Consider the following 15935-nt stretch of genomic DNA (forward strand, 5'->3'; position numbering starts at 1 on the left):
TGGGTAGGGGAAGGCAGGGAAAATTTTGATTTAGTTGAGATTTTGATAAGATTAATCTGATTTAATTGATTTAATGCAGGACGTGATTTTGAGAAAGTATTAATTTATATTGGTTGTTATTTTGTGCGGCATCGGTTGGGGTTAAAAAAACCAAAGAACCAAAGGGGAGGACAGCATGGGAGAAAAAAACTTGATGGGAAGTGAAGGCGATGGAACGAACTCCCCTTCAATAGTAATAAAGCTAGCTAATTGGCTATGCGTTGCAATGGAACATGCATATTCTACTGGTTCAATATCAGACCTGTCGAAATACAAAACTGCAGCACACACGATCTGTGGATGGACGATTTGTGCACGACGTGATTAGAAGCCACACAGATCAAAGAAATGAGGCAATCCAATGGTCTAGGTACTTGTCGTGTGTGAATCGTGCACAAATCCGTCGTGTGCCTAGCACTGCTCATCCAAATATACCTTATATCGACCATGTTATAGATTTTGATAAGATAACTATATTATAGATTTGATAATATATGATTTGTTTAGTATGGGTAAGGAAGGCAAGAAAAAGTTTAGTTTTGATTTAGTTGATAAGGTTTGATTTGATTTGGGTAGTGGAAGGCAAAGAAAGAAAGTATTGATTCGGTTGAGGTTTTGATATATTTTATTTATTTTTACTGAGTTAATGCATGACTTGTTTTTGATAAGTATTAATTGAATTAATGTAGAACATGGTTTCCAAAGAAAGTTTAGGTTATTCCAAACCAGGGGGGTGAGGAGGGGGACGATATCAAAATTGATGACGTACAAACATCAACTCCACTCTAAAAATAGAGATTCACATAGGTTCAGATCACACTCTAGATCACCAGCCTATTACATCATATTTATACAGATTCTCGTACCCCAGATTTTATTTTTCGAACGGGTTACCCCATTTTTCCGAACTAGGGGGAAACCCACTGTCCAGCCGCATTCTGGAAGCCAGACTATGGGACGAAAACCCCCTTGCACCAGCCCTATCTACTTAAGCAAACTCACTACAGTACCCCGGATTACTTCATACTCATATAGGTTCGCAGCTCACAAGCTAAGATATATCTCCGAGTCCACATCTACTACTCCTACTCCTTAGTAGAGCATACTCTGCTAGTAGCCATGAGATGGCCCCCAGTGATCTGGAGATCTAGGACATCCCTGGTTGCATGGTTGAACAGGGACACCCCGATGCTGGCCCGCTAGGCGCGCGACATCTGGCACTTCTCTGTCAATGGAAGGAATGCGAAATCTCGAAGTTGAGGCAACTCCAGCACCATTGAGGAGGTCCTCATGCCCCACGTCCGGGGAGTGAAGGCCATACAGAGACGCCAAGGTCTTGACAGCTTTGAGGGCGCGACGAGCCTCGCATAACTCGTACAGGTATGCATGACATTCCCGATCCTTAGAGTGCATCGCCTGGACCATGGCCACGGTAGAGGGACTGTCCTTCGGGCTGAAGTTGTTGGGGTAGAAAACCTCGCCACTGGAAGAAAGGGCCGGCATAAACTTTAATGGCCCTTCTGCCATTTCAGGAAGGTCATGGCGAAGACGTGCCATGGCAACATGAGCAGCTTGTTGGATGGCCATCTCCTTGTTTGTGCCGTGACCCAGGAAACAGTAGGGGCCGTTGTCGTTGTCCGCTTCTCTTGCATGGATCAGCACCTCGGCCACATAGTCCTCCATGCCAAATTGACGATCATGAAGGTAGATGGTGTACTTGGGCATCCAGTGGAAGTTGTGGTACCGAAGTGCGCGGCAGAGTGTCAGCGGATGACCAGGCACATGGACACAGTGGCCTGACTGAACAGCTACTCCGAGACATCTCTACACATTTGAAAGAAAAGAGGCAAGTAAACCATTTTGCAATCAAATGAGTAGAGCTGTAGAGGGTAAGGTAATGTAAGATCAACAGCGAATAAAGGAATTGATACTTGCAAATTACCAACAGCTTAATAATTTAAAACGGCATTTTGCAAAAACTTATTCACCGCAACCAAATCTATTGAATTTGGGGAGCTAAAATAAAGCATCACCATACATATCCTTTGGTAACTATGATCTTGGCGAGCTAGAACTTATCTCGTATGCTATGAACACTGACACGAACAGGGAACTAGGTGTCTCCGAGACGAATCCCTCAGTTTGGTGCTTCGCAGTACGGTAAACGGCATCCCTCTTTGGTCTAGCCGATGTACTAATGAGGACCATAAGTAGATCATCTACGATTGGGGAATTATGATCTCGCAGATCGATGTAAATTACTCCCTCTGTAAAGAAATATAAGAGCGTTTATAAATCACTAAAGTAGTGATCTAAACGCTCTTATATGTCTTTCCGGAGGGAGTACTAGTTTAGACAATACTGAACTTTGTAAGAGCCTCATTCAAAGGCCGGGCAAGTGCCTCAGTTCTAAAAAAAAGTGATACAGTTAATAAACTAAATAATTTACCGACTTAATTACGGGCAGCTACAGAGAAAAGCTTAAGTAGGAATAAACTCATACCACTAGCAGGTAGGAGTAGTATGCTAATTGCTACACTAGTTTATTTTCAGACTAAACTAGGTTTACTAGCTCGTCGCCAATGCTATTCTGGATTGCGTGACGACTGACGACCTGGTCAGAGACTCAGGAAGTGATCACTGCTCGGCCTCTGCTCACAGTACTTTGGTCCCACGCTCGCGTTGTGCAGGGATGGCGCTGAGCAGAGCGATAGCCGCAGCAGCGCCCGCGACGAGTTCCAGCGGCAGCGGGTGTCACGGCTCCGGCGAGGATGGAGCTAGGCCCGACGAAAGATCAAACTGAAAGAATCAGATGGAACAGGGGCTCACCATTTCAGAAGAATGGCGGAGCGTCGCCAGCGGGCTACCGGACTGTCAGCAGAGGACGGGCGTTGTTTCCTCGATCCTGTCCAGATCCAGAATCCAAACTGAATCCACATGCGAGATAAGAAAAGAGAGAAAAAAAAAGGATAGGGGCACGCGAAGGTGTGAGTTGGAGCCATCAGCTTTACCGGAACCGCAAGTGACGGACGGCGCTCGCTTTCCGGAAGCGTGTGAGGAGGGGAAGGATGAGGTCGGGAGAGTGGAGTAGAGGGAGAAGGGGATATGGATCAGAGAAACTGTCTGCAGGGGAGTTAACGGGGAGGGGTGGTGGTCGTGGTGCTCCCCGATTGGCCATGGGCGGCGGTGGAGTGCTAGAGCTCAGACCAGTCGCCAGGGCGCTTCCCCGTTGTTCGAGGTGGATATGTTTGGTTCCTGGTTCCAAAAATAAAGGTGGATATGTTTGGTTCCTGTTCGGGACCGCCCGTGCGATTGGAATCGCGGGTGGATTTCATCGTATTGTGAGTGAGTAAGAGTAACTTCAACCGGGCGATCCATTATTAAAAAGACTTTTGTCTTGTTTTATAGATAAAAAATAAATCATCACAATTACCACAGTCACAAGGTTCAACCAAGTTCACAGCAACCTCTCAAAAAAAAAAAAAACCAAGTCCACACACACGAACACACACCAAGTGCAAAAAGGTTCAGCTGAGAGCATCTCCAGCCGTTCAGCCCTACAGGATGCCAAAAAAGAGCTGCCTGGGGGCGAACCGGCGCTAGATTGGCCCCTGGGGGCGACCTAGCTCCCAGCCACGCCCACAGGCGCAGCAAATTCAAACGTAGTCGTTCCCGCGCACAAAATAGACGCCACAAATCCGGCGATCAAGCGGCCACAAGTTCGGTGATCGGATGAAAAGTCCGGCGTACAAAAAGCAGAAAGGACGCGCGTGCGGATCAGATGGCGAGGTCGGCCTCCGGCGTCGGTGGAGTCGGCGTGCGCGGGCTTGGCGGGGTCTCTGTGCTTGGCGGCGTCGGCGTGGCTTCTGTACTGCGGGGAGTCTCGGCGGCATCATCGCTCGGGCTTGGCGGGGGCGTCGGCGTGGGCGTGGGCGCGGGCGTGGGCGGCGTCCTCGAGGGAAGCTGGTTCAGGATGAGGCCACGCTCCGCCAAGTACTAGCCTTGAACGCCTCGCCGTTGCTCTGGAGCATGTCCGCCCCGCCCAGCAGGAAAGCCAGGTCGGTGTTTCTCTTCTTCGCGGCGACATTGGTCCGGAGTAGGTCGAGCTTGGCGGCGCTGCCCGACATCAATGCCGACCACCGCGCGTCGGTCTTCTCTTCACGAAGGACGGCCAGGGCTTGTGCGTCGGCGAGGCAGTGCTCGATGGACTCCTGCACTCGAGTGGTGGCAGCGTCCGCGTGTTTCCCCTTCTTGGCACCTTTGTTGCCGTACGGCCGCCCCTCTGACGCGCCCGGAGTCGGCGTGTCCGGCTTGTAGGTCTCCTTGGCCTTGTCGAGGGTGCGCCGGACTTCCGCCCACTTCTCGCACTTGTCAATGCACTTGTAAACGTGGAGGTACTTGAATTCGGCGTCGCTGTTGCTCTGCCGATACAGGGCGAACATGCGCAACAACTGCGCGGAGGAACAAACAGTTGGCGGGCGTACACGGCGAAGAGAGGCGGGAGACCGGCGTGGCATACCTGATCCTCAACGCTGGCGCCGCTCTCCGGGCGAGCCGCGACCTCCTCGACGACCCCATGCCATTTGTTGCACGCCCCTGGATACGCCCCAATGGTTCGCCATCGCCTTCGACCCGCGCTGCATGTAGACGCCTTTGAAGTAGGGGTCGACGAGCTTGCGCTCGTCGAACTCGGCCTCGATGCGCTCCCAGTACGTCTCGATGCTCTGGTTCGTGCCGGTAGTTGGGTCGAGGCAGACGACTTTCCATGCTTCGGCGAGGCATTCCTCCTCCTTGGACGCCCACTTGATGCGCGGCTCGCCTGACCTGGCCGTCCGCTTCTTCTTCTTGCACCTCCTCGCCGGAACAGTCGCCGGCTCCTCCTCCTCCTCCTCCTCCTCGTCGTCCTCCTCCTCCTGCTCCTCCTGCTCCTCCTCGTCGTAGACGTAGCCGAGCTCGGCATCCATGCCGCCGCTGAGATCCACCGTCTCGTCCGGGGTGACGAACCCGGGAGACGCGGCGGCGGCGGCCGAACCTTCCGCGATGATGTCGTCCATGTCGGCCTCGGCCTCGTCGGTGTCGCCGAGGTGCGAGAAGGGCAGCGCGCAACGGCGGAGAGGGGGCGTCGGGGAGGACGCGTAGGCCGGCGGCGAGTAGTTGTATGGAGGGTACTGCACGCCGGAGAAGGCGGGCGAGGGCGTGCGCTGGGCCGGGTGTCCATGACGGAAGGTGACGTTTGGGTTGAACCCGTCGTGCGCGTCCCCGTCGGCGTAGCCCGGCGAGGGCGATCCCCATGGCTGCGGCGACGGAGAGCCGACGCCTTGCTGGCCCCAGGGCGCGTACTGGGCATGGCCGCCGGGTGGATTCATCATCCCCGCGCGAGTCGCCTCGGCCTCGGCTTGGTCCGCCGAAGCGGCAGCCGCAGCCGCGCGTGCCGCGTTGTCACGGGCCTTCTTGGCAATGGCCCTGTTTCGCCGGTCGGCGGTGACAGCATCCCGTCCCTGAACTTCCGCCCTCCACTCGGCGTTCGGCATGCCCGGTGGCTTGGACGGCGGCGCCCTCGGCTTCCTCTACTTCGGCTGGGCGACGGACGCGGTCGCGCTTGCCACGGTGCGGGGGACGACGTACTTCTTCGGTGGCATGGCGGCCGGCTGGGAGGCGAGCGGGAGGGAGATTGGCGGGAGGAAAGGAGAAAATGGGAGGGAAGTGGGGAAAAGCGGGAAGAAACGGCGGGAAGAGGCGCTCGACTCGCCGACAGGGCGGACCCACACGCCCTTTTCGCTTGTGCCGGCGCCCCAGGCGCCCCCCAGGGCGCCGGGTTCTGCCTGGGTCCGCCGGCACCAGTTTCGGCCCGAGCCGGCGAAAAACGGGCTCCTGGGGGGTGACTGGGCCATGTTTTCGGCGTCGGCGCGGCAAAACCGCCTGGGGAGGGCCTGTTGGGGGCGCGGCTGGAGATGCTCTGAGGGCACAACTCAACAAGCCCTAAAGAGAAGAAAAAATGCGGCATGAGGGGCCTTGGATGGCTAATCCGTCTACAGTGGCGGCGAAGGGAGCGGTGAGCCATCGCGCAAAGATCTGCAATGATGGAGTTGATGGCGCCCCGGTCCTGGGGGCAGCTAAGCGGCTGCCAAAGCTACAAGTACCCATACATTTTAAAATCGCGTCAGTGGCACGTCAGAGAGGCACACGCTGGATGACTAGACGATTGCGGAGAACGCGAAGGGGGTGGCCTGGATTTCCTTGAAGAGGTGGGGAAGTTGGTGTTGGACCAACACCCACCAACGGCCTCCCCGAAGCAGCTCCACAGGAATTGGGTCGTCATGCAAGAGAAGATGTGGTTCGAGTTTTCTACAGTCCCACATAGGGGGGAAATACCGTCACCAGGGCCATTCTGCTTGAGCACCTCCATGCCAGAGGGAGTACGGCCCCGGATCCACTGCCAGAGGAATATTCGGATATTTATGGGAGGTCTTATCTCCCACACCTGAGCAAAGGGCGCCGGGTCAGGCGTGGGCAGAATGGCCCGGTAGAGGGATTTCGTGGAGAACCGCCCGGAGGACTCCAAGCGCCAGGAGATTTGGTTGGCCGGATTGTCCACCTCCGAGGAATGGAGCACAATGCAATCCAAGAGGTGTTGCCACTCAGCCAACTCCGGTGGCCCAAACGGTCTACATAATGCCAGGCGCCCTAAGTCAATAAGGTCCACCTAGATAGACACATTAGACACAACCGCTATGGACAACAGCCCGGGAACCCAGGTGGCAAAGGGTGATCCCCTGCCCACCTATCGAACCAGTACAGGGTCGTCGCACCCGACCCTATCGAGAATAAGGTCCCGATGCGGAGGACCGGAAGGAGCTGAATGACGGACTGCGATAACTACGAGCCACCAGACTGCTGATAGAAGGCGAGCGGCTGACCACGGAGGTATTTATTCCGGATGATGTCAAGCCAGAGGCCACCTTCCCCATTCGTAATCTGCCACAACCACTGGGTCAGGAGAGCAATGTTCATGCATTTAGACGACATGATCCCAGGTCCGCCCTGGTCGCGGGGTCTGCAAATGTCAGGCCAGCTCACCATATGATACTTCTACTTATCGCCCTCCCCGGCCAAGTAAAATCTGGCCTGGTACTTGGCGATCTCGTCATGAAGGGGCTCGTGGAGACTGTAGAATCTCATGATGAACAGGAGCAGGCTGGGAGGGAGAGGTGTTAATAAGTATCGTCCATGCCGCCTTTGACAACCATCTGCCTTGCCAGGGCTCTGCGTCATTGGAGTTTAGTCACCGTTGGCCGAAAGTCCGCGACGGAGAGGCGCGAGTCACTAATGGGGATCCCCAGATAAGTCGTGGGGAAGGTCCCCAGTTGGTAGTTAAGTCGATCGGCAATGTCCTGAGATTCGGCATGCCATCACCATCCCATCACCATCACTGCACTCTTGTCAAAGTTGATCGTGAGGCCCAACATCTGTTGGAAACATAGCAGGAGGAACATTAGGTTCGCGATGTCCTTCGAGACGCCGGACACCATGATAATGGTTTCATCGGCGTACTGCAAGAGTGATACTCCACCTGAGCCAATGATGTGGGGAACAACGCCGTGGATGTGTCCCGCGGCCTTAGCCTTGTTGAGGATGGCAGCAAGAGCATCGACCACCATGTTAAACAGAAACGGGGGAAAGGGGTCGCCCTGCCTCACCCCACAAAAGGGTGGGGAAGAAGGGGCCAATCTCCCCGTTAATGTTAACCACGGTGCGGTGATAACCCACAAGTATAGGGGATCGTTTGTAGCCTTCTTTGATAAATAAAAGTGTCGAACCCAACGAGGAGCTAAAGGTAGAACAAATATTCCCTCAAGTTTTATCGACCACCGATACACTTTTACACACACTTAACGTTTGTTTTACCTAAAACAAGTATGAAACTATTTTGCAAGAGTGAAACTACGAGTATTTTGCGAGAATAAAACTACAAATAAATTGCAAGGTAATAAAAGTGGATAACTTTTGTCAACAAGAAAGTCATTTGTCCCTAGGTAATCGATACCAAGTACCGGTAATCATTCTTGCAATTCTATATGAGGGAGAGGCATGAGCTAACATACTTTCTCTACTTGGATCATATGCACTTATAATTGGAACTCTAGCAAGCATCCGCAACTACTAAAGATCATTAAGGTCGTGAAACCCAACCATAGTATCAAGTCCTCTTTATCCCATACGCAATAACCCACCTACTCGGGTTTAAACTTCTGTCACTCTCGCAACCCACCATAAGCGAATCATGAACGTATTGCAACACCCTACAGCGGGGGCCCCTCACGTTTGCATGAGGCGGGGGGCACCGTAGGACAGCACCATAAATAAAATATACAATCATACACTACTAGGGAAAATCTTATACACAAAGGTATAGCAGTAGCGCTGGTTAAAACAGGGCGCTACTGCTACTTGGTAGTAGCGCGTTCTCACAAAGCGCGCTATAGCTATAGCAGTAGCGCGTCTGCTGGAAAAAGCGCTACCACTATAATTCCCCCCGTGTTGGCGCTAGGCTAGGAATAGTAGTAGCGATTCCGCAGAAAGCGTGCTACCACTAAGTGTGTTGTAGCAGCGTGTTTCCTGCATAGAGCGCTACTGCTAAAAAAGAAAATGAAATGAAAAACATAGAAAAGTAAATGAAAATGAAAGAAGTAGGAAAAAGAGAAATGAAAAAAAAGAAAATATAAAGATAAACAAAAGAAAAAATAAAGGAGAAAGGCATAGCAGTAGCGCGTTTTACAAACCCGCGCTATAGCTATGTTCCCTAGATAAAAGGAAAATAAATAACTGCTTCCTATAGCAGTAGCGCGTTTTGCTAGAACGCGCTATAGCTAACGCGTTATACCAACGCTACTGCTAGTTTGACTTAACCACCCCCGGGCTTAAAATTTTGCTAAGTCATTTCCCCCTCTCCCCCTGTTCTCCCAACTCCTCTGTTGCCGCCGTCGATCGCGCACGCCCTCGACCTCACCGCCGCCGCCCGAGGCCGCCCTCAATCTCACCGCCGCTGCCCGAGGCCTCCCTCATCCTCATCGCCGCCGCCCGAGGCCGCCCTCGACCTCACCGTCACCGCCCTCGACCTCATCGCCGCCCGAGCCCGCCCAGGACCGCCGCTGCCCGAGCCCGCCCTCCCCGCCCTGCCTCCGTCGCCAAGCACCTCCCCACCATCGTCTTTCCCCTCTCTGTAAGCCCCCCACCCCTCCTCTCTCTGCATTTTCTTCCTGCCATGTTAATTAGCATTAGTAGTAGATGTTAATTAGTAGTAGGGTTCATAGATAATTCTTTTAGTAGTAGTAGTAGATGTTATATAGTAGTAGTGGTGGTACTAGTTAACTAGGGCAGTAGGGTTAATAATAGATGTTTTTTAGTTAGGGTAATAATAGATGTTAAGTAGTAGATAATGTAGATGTTAATTAGTTTAGTAGGGTTTAGTTTTTGAATTGAGTTTGTTTAACTAGATGTTAATTAGGGCAGTAGGGTTTAGTTTAGAGTAAAATTTAGTTCAGTAGTTAACTAAATATAATCTATATTTGGTTTTTGAATTGAGTTTGAGAGAGCATGATATTTGTGTACATTTTCTTGAAGTGTCAAACACTAGGAGATGCAAATTTGAAGTGGTCATGATATATGCAAATTCCTCAATTGTGTTTGCTCATGTTTATCTACTGTTGTAGTTTCTCATGTACATATTCTTAAGTGGTCCTGTTATATGCAACATAGAAGTGGTTCGATTGTGCCCAAGTGGCCTTTTGTTGTTTCCAGGGAATGAAGCCGAGTGGCCTATGTTTTGCCGGAATGTTGATTCATTTCCGTTCCGGTAAATTTCAGGTGCTCGATTTGTCCACTTTTTAGCAAAGGTCATGCCGAAATTTTCCGTGAATTTTAGCATGACTTGTTCTACAAACTAGGACATATCGAGTGCTCGGGATTTGCCGCACCGGGAAGGAGTCAATGTTCCTGCAAAACATAGGCCTTTTTTATGTCATTATTCATTTTATTAGGTCTAGAATTAATTGACTAGATTTAATCGTAGGAAACATGGCTAGCAACGACGAAGGACAGGGTTCTGGTGATTGCGACAACGTCTACCTGGCGGCAGATGAATTTTTGAGCCTTGCCGACGATCAACGATTGTTGTTTCTAGGCCCACATATCACATCGGAGACTGAGACCGACATCGAGACCGGCGCTGAGACTGAGACCAGCGCCGAGACTAGCGGAGCCGGTATAGAACCGAAAGCAAAGAGGCAACGACGCCCAAACCAGCTCATGACTACTAGACTGGTGGTCACGGAGGTGGACGACGACATTTTTGAGCCAAAAGCTCTCGCGGAAGCGCGCGCGTGCTACGACAATCAAATAGACTGCATCGTACGAACAACCGCCACCATCAATGATGAGAAACTACAGAAGATAGATAATATGAGGCCCTCCCTCCTAAAGAAGCTGCACCACATATTCTTGTTCCCTGGGCCGGGATGAAAAGGAATATAAAAATCCAGATAAGACCCGGCAATGAAGAAGATAAACAAACACGCCATGACCAAGTTTAGCGACGCGTTGGCCGCCTGGAAAGTAAGGGTGAAACATCGGATCGTCAACAAAAAGGAACCCTACTCCGAGATTGTAAAGGATAATCCGACAATCACGGAAGAGCAGTTTCAAATATTCAAGGCGGCTTGCGAGGCCGAAGCTGCCAAAAAAAGTCGAAGTACATGAAGGGGCTTCAACAGAGGAACATGGGGTGCCACCACCTCGGAAGCCGTGGTTACGGTGGGAAGAGGTCCATATGGGCCAAGGAGGACGCGGAACACGAAAGTCTGGGCATCCCAGACCCCTTGGCGGACTTCACCGTCTCGCAGGAGCGTGACGTCCTCAAGGCCCGGTACCATTGGGACCCAGTCAAGAAGGTTTTCGAGACGTACCCAGTCATGACGGAGTTCATGAGACTGCTGGTAATTTTAGTTTCTGATCAATTCGACTGCACGTTTAGTCATATTTGTAAACGATCCTTGTTCCTTTTGCAGAGAGAGCAGCACAGGATTGCGGCCGAAAGCGACTCGCCATCTGAGGTGTTGGCAAGGCCCAAGTGGGACACCCCGTTCAACCGGGCGTTGAACATATTGAAAGGACCCCCGGTGGACACTCTGCCGTCGTATGGACACGTGCACGGTGTCGGAGATGGCGCCACGTGGAAGAAGTACTACCGTGAGACCACGGAGGAGAGAAAGGAAAGACGGAGGTTAACTGAAGAAAACATTGACAAGAAGGTTGAGATTGCGGTTGAGAAGAAATCAGCTGAGACAGTCGCAACAGCGGTAGCTGCCGCAAACCAGGTGATTGCAGATATGTCTGGTGTCTTGGTTCCGGCCGTTGTTAGTTAGAGCAGGCAAAATCCAGAAAAAATGCAGCGGACTTTCCCCTTGCCGACTTCTTCGGGAGCAGCTCGACTAGCGTTGCACCTGAACCTGCACCTACTCCTGCACCGGCTCCCACACCTACTCATAGCAGCCCGTCCTCCGTCTCGGACGTGCTCGGCGGTGCTTCGTCTTTGGCTGAGCTCGATGCCCTCACGGTATCTGTCACACAGGCCCTCTTCAATAAATGTATAATCTCCCGTTTTTGTTGCCTTTCAGATGTCTCACGTCGCAGACATGTCTTTGCAGGCCGACGTAACCCCATGCACCATATTGTACACCATCGGCGACCAGAAGGTCGACATGGGGAAGGCAACGATAATGAAGTCGAAGGAACCATTGTTCCACAACCGGCCGATCCCCCCTGACGTCTTCAAGGATTCCGTGGCCAGTGTTAAACCGGGCCACGAGAATTTGGCTCCTCCGGTACTAGGGGGCGATGACGACGAGACCCCGCGGCGGCTTGGTGGTTGCAATGGGTGGGTCCTGTTGTGGCCAAAGAGTCTGCTTCATCTGGAGGCGGCCGGGTGCACACCCACGAGCACATAGCCTCAACAAGGTATGAACATCAACACCCCACCTACCCAATTAGCGTCGGCTATCGTGCTGGGTGATAGCGGACGGGGTGAGGAAGAGGCTCCATTAGTCGCTGATGATGTCACCATAGATGAGGATGAGGATGAGGATGACACTCAACAGTATCTCAATACTGGCGCCTATGATGAGTACTCAGGGTTTGAGCGTCATGAGTCGGTGAATTGTCGCCTCCGTAGGCTGAACGTATTATAGACGAACTTCCAGTAGGAAAGAAGCATAGGAAGAGATCGAGGAAAGGCAACAAAGCTGCTTCTATGATCCACCCACCTCAGCAACCTCGGGTTCAAGATCGTATACCTATCCCTGGTGCGGCAAAATGGCATATCCCCGGTGAACCAATCCTACCTAAGGCAGCATTAGAGGCCACAAACGGCGATCTAAGGATACTTCATGACGATGTGCTGCGTAGAGAGAAAAGCCTCATCGCCTCGGAAAATCCAGGATACCCACTCTACGTGGTTAATGTTCCACGACAAAAGTCGTATGTCCACACATGCACCGCGGACAAGTTCTTCCTTCGATTCGATTACATCTTCGACATGTTTCACTTGAAGAAGCTGGATTTTACGTTTGTCCACCTTTATGCCTTGTACATGAACTATATCATCGGGATTGAGCAGATACCTTATATCTGTGTCGCTGACCCGAGATAACCCACAAGTATAGGGGATCGCAACAATTTTCGAGGGTAGAGTATTCAACCCAAATTTATAGATTCGACACAAGGGGAGCCAAAGAATATTTGAAGGTATTAGCAGCTGAGTTGTCAATTCAACCACACCTGGAGATTAATTATCTGCAGCAAAGTGATCAGTAGCAAAGTAGTTTGATAGTTTTGATAATAGTAACAGTAGCAACGGTAACAGTAACAGTGATAGCAGTATTTTGTAGCAAGTGTAACAGTGGTGATAGCAGTAGTAACTTAGCAGAAACAATATAAGATAAATTCATAGGCATTGGATCGGTGACTTGTTGGATGATATTCATCATGTGACAGTTATAACCTAGGGCGATACGACACTAGCTCCAGTTCATCGATATAATGTAGGCATGTATTCCATAAATAGTCATACGTGCTTATGGAAAGAACTCGCATGACATCTTTTGTCCTACCCTCCCGTGGCAGCAGGGTCCATATTGGAAACTAAGGGATATTAAGGCCTCCTTTTAATGGATAACCGGAACAAAGCATTAACACAGAGTGAATACATGAACTCCTCAAACTACGGTCATCACCGAGAGTGGGCCCGACTATTTTCACTCCGGGGTTGCCGGATCATAACATGTAGTAGGTGACTATAACTTGCAAGATCGGATCTAAAACATGGATATAACGATGAATTCATAAACGGTTCAGATCTGAGTTCATGGCACCCGGGCCCAAAGTGACAAGCATTAAGCATAGCAAAGTTATAGCAACATCAATCTAAGAACATAGTGGACACTAGGGATCAAGACCTAACAAAACTAACTCAATTACATGATGAATCTCATCCAACTCCTCACTGACCAGCGAGCCTACGAAGGAATTACTCACTCCCGGTGGGGAGCATCATGGAATTGGCGATGGAGAAGGGTTGGTGATGATGAAGAACGAAGATGCCCCTCTCTGGAGCCCCATACGGACTCCAGATCTGGCCTCCCGATGAAGAACAGGAGGTGATGGCGGCTCCGTCTCGTGGAACGTGATAATTCTTTCTCCCTGTTTTTTTGGAAATATGTGATTTTATAGCGTCAGAATCAGGGTCTGCGGGGCCATCAGGTGGGAACAACCCACCTGGGCGCGCCAGGAGAGGGGGGTGCGCCCTGGTGGGTTGTGCCCACCCAGGGGCCCCTCTCCAGTAGGTATTGGCTCCAGAAATTCTCTTTTATTCCATAAAATTTCTCGCAAAGTTTCGTTTCATTCCGAGAACTTTTATTTCTGCACAAAAACAACACCATGGTAGTTCTGCTGAAAACAACGTCAGTCCGGGGTTAGTTTCATTCAAATCATGCAAATTAGAGTCCAAAACAAGAGGAAAAGCGTGAGGAAAAGTAGATACGTTGGAGACGTATCAACCCATACTTCATGCACGACGGGTTCTTGGCAGTCTGCGCAGAGCACCGTGAATACGCTAGGGACTACATCGCCAATTTCATGGTCGCCAATAAGGATAAGGAGGCGATTCTTGTGGCTTATCATCCCCTGTAAGTCATTCGCACGGATATCCTTCCTTCGATTTCAATCATTCATTTGCACGGTGGAGGCTAATTAATTTGAGGTGTACTTATTTGCGCAGCGGCGGGCGCGCCGTCCTCATCATCCTTTATCCCCGATACTCCCACGCTCTTTACTTGGACTCGTCGAAGAACATGAACAAAAAGTATTACACCCACATCAAGTCTGTTCTCGATAGTGCTATCTTTTACTACGGCGTACGGGGTGGAGAGATCAAGGACAAGAAGAAAAGGGACGGCAGGGCCGCCTTCGGCCATAAGACCGACTTCTGCTGCATCCAGCAACCGAGTGATACTCTTAGTGATGGATTCTATGTCCTACACCACATGTTGGAGTATAGACGGGATCAGCAGAACCTTCACATGTCACCTAAATCCGGCGATGCCCATATTCTGCAATGGGCAAAAAATGTAGGAGATATCCCAGATCATCGACTTCGAGGTGAGTTCTATCACATCCAGCGTGAACTTGCCCAAGTCATCATGAAGGAGGTCCTCGACAAAACAGGTCTGTTCTACGAGGAAGGGCAAATGTCGTAGGAAGACGTCCGAACACGCGTAGCCGCTCAGCGTCTCGACCTGAAGCCTTTCACTAAGCTCAGGGACTATCTCCCTGACTTGGATGGATGGAACGACATGTTGCAGTGTTTGTCGATATATGACAATGTGTTCATTTAGTCCATACTTTCTGAATGAATAAACTTTGAGTTATGCACGACGAAACTTTATTTGTGATGTAATTAAACCGTCCTCCTCAACTAGCGAAGATTACTCTGGTTAGGGCATTTTGGGTACGATGAACTTTGTTATTTATGCTTATGATATGTTGCTTCTATTTTTGACAAGTCTGTCTCTTTCTGTTGCTCAACTATATATGTTGCATATCATCGACTCATGTGATGATGCAGGTGCATAGATCATCAATGACGAAGAAGTGCAACGCGAGGAGTATACGACGAGTGGCCGGAGTGTCAGGCCCAGGTGTACCGGTTTCCGGTTTCCGAGTGACAGCCATAGTTAGTTTAGGTTCATGCTAATGTGAGAGAGGGATACGAACTCATGTACTGCATAGTTCCGCTCTCACTCATAGTGATAGCTCTTCTCGCGTATATCATAGTTTAGATGGATGACAATGTAGTTGCAAGTAATCAAGACTTGTATCGCTATTTTCGAGATGATGACGAGAGAGCACTTTGTGTTGGATGATGATTATGATGTTGACATGATTTGATGAGACTATGTGTATGTATATGCTATAATTACATTTGTATGTGTTTGACATGCTAAAGATTATTGTAAAAAACAAATATGCAGAAAAAACAGAAACTAATAAAACTAGCAGTAGCGAGGGGAATAAAGTTAGCAGTAGCGCTCTATTACCAGTAGCGCGTCCTAGTTAAAAGCGCTGCAGCTATTAGCAACAGCGCGTGGCGCTAAAGACCGCTGCTGCTAGCCATGTATAGCAGTAGCGTGGGACGACACGCGCTACTGCTACATGTTAGCTGTAGCGCCTTATCAGTAGCACGACATCCCGCGCTACTGCTAGGCTTTTCCCTAGTAGTGATACCAACCAAGATCACGATTAACCCATAGGACAAAAGGATCTACTCAAACATCATAGGATAACCA

The 15935-nt window shown here is 50.5% G+C and overlaps 1 protein-coding gene across 2 annotated transcripts; it reads right to left on the reverse strand.

Moving 5' to 3' along the window:
• Positions 1-796: 796 nt before the first annotated feature.
• Positions 797-3320, reverse strand: LOC123053298 (uncharacterized). Of its 2 annotated transcripts, none has more exons than XM_044476758.1 (3): positions 3051-3320; positions 2869-2944; positions 797-1863 (listed from the first exon to the last, which is right to left on the reverse strand). In XM_044476758.1, the coding sequence occupies exons 2-3, from the start codon at positions 2869-2871 to the stop codon at positions 1150-1152; spliced, it is 717 nt and encodes a 238-aa protein (XP_044332693.1). In that variant the 5' UTR covers positions 2872-2944; positions 3051-3320; the 3' UTR covers positions 797-1149. The 2 variants fall into 2 exon arrangements, with proteins under 2 accessions (XP_044332693.1, XP_044332694.1); XM_044476759.1 differs by having other exon boundaries at positions 2869-2966; positions 3051-3290.
• Positions 3321-15935: the final 12615 nt, after the last annotated feature.

Source organism: Triticum aestivum, chromosome 2D (genome assembly GCF_018294505.1).
Source record: "Triticum aestivum cultivar Chinese Spring chromosome 2D, IWGSC CS RefSeq v2.1, whole genome shotgun sequence".
NCBI classification, from domain to species: domain Eukaryota; kingdom Viridiplantae; phylum Streptophyta; class Magnoliopsida; order Poales; family Poaceae; genus Triticum; species Triticum aestivum.